This window comes from Alligator mississippiensis, chromosome 7, assembly GCF_030867095.1.
Source record: "Alligator mississippiensis isolate rAllMis1 chromosome 7, rAllMis1, whole genome shotgun sequence".
Classification (NCBI taxonomy): domain Eukaryota; kingdom Metazoa; phylum Chordata; order Crocodylia; family Alligatoridae; genus Alligator; species Alligator mississippiensis.
Genome location: NC_081830.1, coordinates 35,219,586 through 35,224,371, shown reverse-complemented (window position 1 = coordinate 35,224,371; position 4,786 = coordinate 35,219,586). Strand labels below are relative to the sequence as shown.

Genomic DNA, 4,786 nt, shown 5'->3' with positions numbered 1-4,786 from the left:
TTAGCCTTTCTGGGATGACCTTCCTCTGCAGAATGTTCTCTTCAGGGCCCCTTTCACCTCATTGTTCCTCAGACTGTATATTATGGGATTTAACATAGGCGTGATAACTGTGTAAGACAGAGACGCCAGTTTCTTGCTCTCTGGTGAATTGCTGGACTTGGGCCGGAAGTAGTTCAAACTGGCTGTACCATAGAACAGTGTTACCACAGTGAGGTGAGAGGAGCATGTGGAGAAGGCTTTTCTCCTGCCCTCTGCTGATGTCATCCTGAGGATGGTGGTGATGATGTGGATGTAGGACACCAGGATCAGGAAGAAGGGAAACATGATGAAAAAGAGGGTGGACATAAGTGCCTGCATCTCATACATAGAGGTGTCCCCAGTCACTAGTTTCAGCACTGGAGGACCATCACAGAAGAAATGGTTAATTTCATTGGGACCACAGAAAGGCAAAGTGAACATCCAGGCTGTCTGAAGCATAGAAACAGGTATGCCAGCAATCCAGGACCCAGCAGCCATCCAAAAACAGACCTTCCTGTTCATGATTATACTGTAGCGCAGTGGGTTGCAGATGGCCACATAGCGGTCATAGGCCATCAAGGAAAGCAAGAAACACTCAGTGCTGCCAAAAAAGAAGAAGAAATACATCTGGGTACCGCAGCCCACAAAGGAGATGTTTTTGTTTCTTGATAGTAGATTAACAAGCATCTTGGGTACCATAACCAAGGTGAAGCCTGTCTCAATAACTGAGAGATTACGGATGAAGAAGTACATGGGGGTGTCAAGGGCAACCTCAACTGTGATAAGAATGACAATAATGATGTTCCCCAACAAGGTTACGGTGTAGATGCTGAGGAATACCAAAAAAAGGGCAACTTGCATCTTTGGGAGGGTGGAGAAGCCAACAAGGATGAATTCACTCACTTGGGTATCATTCTTACAAGTCATTGTCTCAGAACAGTTCATCTAAAGTCATAGCACAAGCCCATATCTATGCATCTATCTGTCTGCCTGTCTGTCTAATATGGCTCTGTATTGAGCACCTACCACAAGCTACATGGTTTCAAAACATGAAAGGTCCTGGACTATTTTTCCATTAAGTGAGTAGATGCTGGCAAAATCTATTTCCAATTGTATGGGAAACATTCCCACTTTTGAACCCAGGTTCTCAAATTTTACTTCCCCTGAAACAAAACATTTTAAGGCTTATTATGCTGTGCCAGAAGTAATCAGTCTATCAGGAATTCTACTCTACAATAAAGCAGATGTAATAATTTATAAAACAGATTAGTATGCCTGAGAATTGTAAGATTCATATATACATGCAATTAGATGTATGTAATAAGGCACAAAACGTATGTCACAAGTTACAACATATAATGTAAACTGTATGTTTTAAGAATGCATATCAATAAGCTAGGTTTTCTGTATTAATTTTAATTGAGGTAGTTATTAAGGAAAAGTTCCATAGGAGCCATAGGTAGGTAATAGCTGCCAATCTTTTTCTCTCTATTCCTGTGTGATACCTAACTCCTTATTTAGTTGCCTCCATGTCTCTTAATAGGATGGCAATCACAACAGTGTATAGACGTACCACTGCAAAACTAAATATACAATATAGTTATAGATAAGTATTTGATAAACACTTATTATTCCCATTTTGATTATAGATTAATTAAGTTCAAGGGGCTAGTTTCTAGTGTCTTAATTATTTCACTTTGGAAGAGAGACATTCAGGATCTCTTTTGTCCAGTTGTAGAAAAAAGAATGAATGAAATGTCGGCAGAGGGGATTAATTCTTTCCCTTAGTTTAGCAGTGTAGTTGTCATGAAGATACCATCCAAAATCCTGAAGTTTAAAAAACAAAGACAAAAGCATATTGCTGATATTAATAGAAGCATAGTGTTATGTAACATGTAATCTTATCTCCTATATGCTATTCATATGATTCTTGGTTTGCTTACAACATTACACATATTTATTTGAAAGGAAGGCAGGCAGGCAGGAAGGCAAAGCCTCAATAAAATAGTATGGAAAAGAAGACAATTTGGCTCTTTTACTTTCTGTTTACATCATTGTAGTTTTTAGAACCGATAATCTGCATCAAAGCTCGACAGTTTAAATGTCATATTAGTCTTTCCTCAAAGGGAGAAAAGCCCTGTCTTAAGCATGAAATTTGAACTCTTGACTATCCCTGTAACACTTTCAAGCAAGCTAACTGTTAATTTTCTGGATTTTTAGTCTTCTCTGGAGGGCTGTGTTCCTACTGCCTCCCTTTATCCAGTTCTATTTTAAAGGATGGTCAGTTAGTTGTTGCAGAGGCTGTGTATCAGATGCAGTGGAATGGAAATGGTAATGGGGAAAAGGTAACAGTAGGGTCCAGGTGAGGAGAAGAAAAGGCAGAAGACATGGAAATAAGCTTATTTGGGTTTAAATTCTCTGTGTTCTGTGTTTATATTTTATATTTTTCCCTTTGTTATAATTCTTTTGGATAATGGAAGCAAAATTAGGGTGCATCATTATAAATTAAGTATAGCTTTACTGGAGACAGTGGAGTCACACATTAATATAAATTTGTACCAGAACCCTTGATATGCTTGGTTGCGTAAGATTAGGGTTACCTCCACTGAAGTCATGAGCCTTTATGACACTTCTTGAATTCAACCTCTGTTGTAAATACTGGAGATCTCAGAAGCATCAGGCCACTGAATGAATTTAGTGACACTGCTTGGGAATGTTCTCTCTCATTAGTTCACTGAAATCAATAGGGACACCCCTGTGGGATCAAAATCAACATCTCCTAACACTGAAATATCTACCCATTGAAGCAGCAGTCCTGTTTCTCCAAAAATGTTTTTGTTTTAAAATTTGTTTGAGTAACTTTAAATTAATAAATGAACTGCTTGTCAATAGATTTAAATAGACATTTTCAAAAGAAGCCTTAGAAATTTCGATTTCTGACTCAAAGACAGTTGGATATCTGATTTTTTTTAGGCTTTCTTGGAAACTTCAGTCTTAGTACATGCAAAATGTTCAAGCTAGACACACTTGAGTTAAACAAGCAAAATTTCTCCTAGGCATTGTGCATAGAGACACATTAGGATGTTACCATTATAGATGTGTGGCTACATTGTACCCTTATTTGCACTTTAGATCAATGGTTACAAACTTTTTAAACCAATGGTCCACTACCAACAGTGAAAATCTCTCAACATTTGCACACACTCTTACATAAAGTTCAGATCAACTGTGCACCACTCACCATAGTCTTGTGGACCAACTGCAACCCATAAACAGTTTGGAAAGCCCTGCTGGAATGTAGTTGGATGTACTGAAGTTACCATGAATTAGTAGCTAAATGTGAGAGAAAGGAGAATTTCACCTAATAAGAATCGTTGTGGGAGACAGTCAAAATAATGTCCGTGTATAATATCGGTCCTGACTTTTTTCTAATTTATTTTGGCATAGGCCCACTTGATTTCAATATTGACAATCCAGATTCCTTATTATACAGGGGGAAAAGATCAGCTCATTTGAAACTAGATCCAAAGTTCACAGTAGTTAATTGAAAAGCTCACTTCAACTACTTTCATCTTTGGATCTGTACATTTCATATAGTACACAAACTAGGACATTTTATGTTCATGTTCAATAACAGGTCAACAAATATTCTAAAAAACAAAAGAAGTGGCACATTTAAGTGAATTTTACAGAGTACTACCAAAATTTAAAAAACATAAATGGTATCTAAACTGGAATACTCCGAAGAAGGCTGAGAGTTAGGCACCCAAACCTTTGTGAATTTCAGTTTCATGTAGACGCTTCATACAAATACATAGATGAATGGATGAATAGACAGGAAGACAAAAATAGTCACAAGCATGACCTAATTTTAATACTGATGTTCATCTAAAAAGAAGGTAAACAAATTCCTAAGAATGTTATGTGTGTGTTCAAAAACAGTTCCAGTTCTGAAATCTGTCTGTCTGACTTCCTGTATAGTGACTAGAAAGGGCATATTGTCTCCATTACTCAAGTGCATATCAGGGTGGCAATATACACTAAACTAGTAAAAGAATTCCAAATTTAGATTAAAAAACAGGCAAAGGAATCACCTACATTATTTGATATCTCCAGTTTCCAACCAATTATAATTAAGAACTTAGTTTTTTATTCTCTCCCCAACTCATACAGAATAAATGTTTTGTTTTGTGTTTTTTATCCTGATCATTTAAAAGATGCCTGTAAGCACTTTACCTCTTTGAGTTTTCCCAGTTTGGATACTTGCTATTGGCTACCAAGGCTTCCCTTACCTTCAAAGTGGCAGATTAGTCCCTAAAAGGACACATTTTGAATCAAAGAGTGAGAGCTGCTTAGACATTCATAAGACTTCATGATATCCATTTGCGCTTACCTCTCTAAAAAAGTGTGTCCAACTCCAGAATGACTCCAAAGGATTTGTCTGCATTTTTAGTTGAAGCCGTTGAATAAATTGTGAAGCCCCACCTTGGGACATTGTCCCTGGGCAATACTTCCGCTGAGATTATGGGAAGTCTTATTATTTCATTGGTTACTTCAGCAGCAGAAACAACATATAGAGTTGGGCCCCCAATCAATGAAGCATGTAAGTCATTAACTTTCAGTATATTGAGGCCAGATGAATTTCCCAGTTGTTAAACTAATGGGACTAGTATATATTTTTACCATTCTGCCAAGTTAAAAAGTCCTGAAAATGATTATAAATATAATTTATCTGCTCCCACTTTGAAGCCCCTTTGCAAAGTCATAT

At 37.3% G+C, this 4,786-nt stretch overlaps 1 protein-coding gene across 1 annotated transcript; it reads right to left on the bottom strand.

Annotated features, from left to right (window-relative positions):
* Positions 1–945, bottom strand: LOC102570880 (olfactory receptor 10A7). The gene has a single exon (XM_006268316.1). It carries the CDS (start codon positions 943–945, stop codon positions 1–3), a length of 945 nt encoding a protein of 314 aa, XP_006268378.1.
* Between the last annotated feature and the right edge of the window lie 3,841 nt (positions 946–4,786).

Excerpts from the sequence above, each read along its gene's own strand:
- LOC102570880 (XM_006268316.1), bottom strand. The coding sequence starts at position 945 with ATGACTTGTAAGAATGATACCCAAGTGAGTGAATTCATCCTTGTTGGC.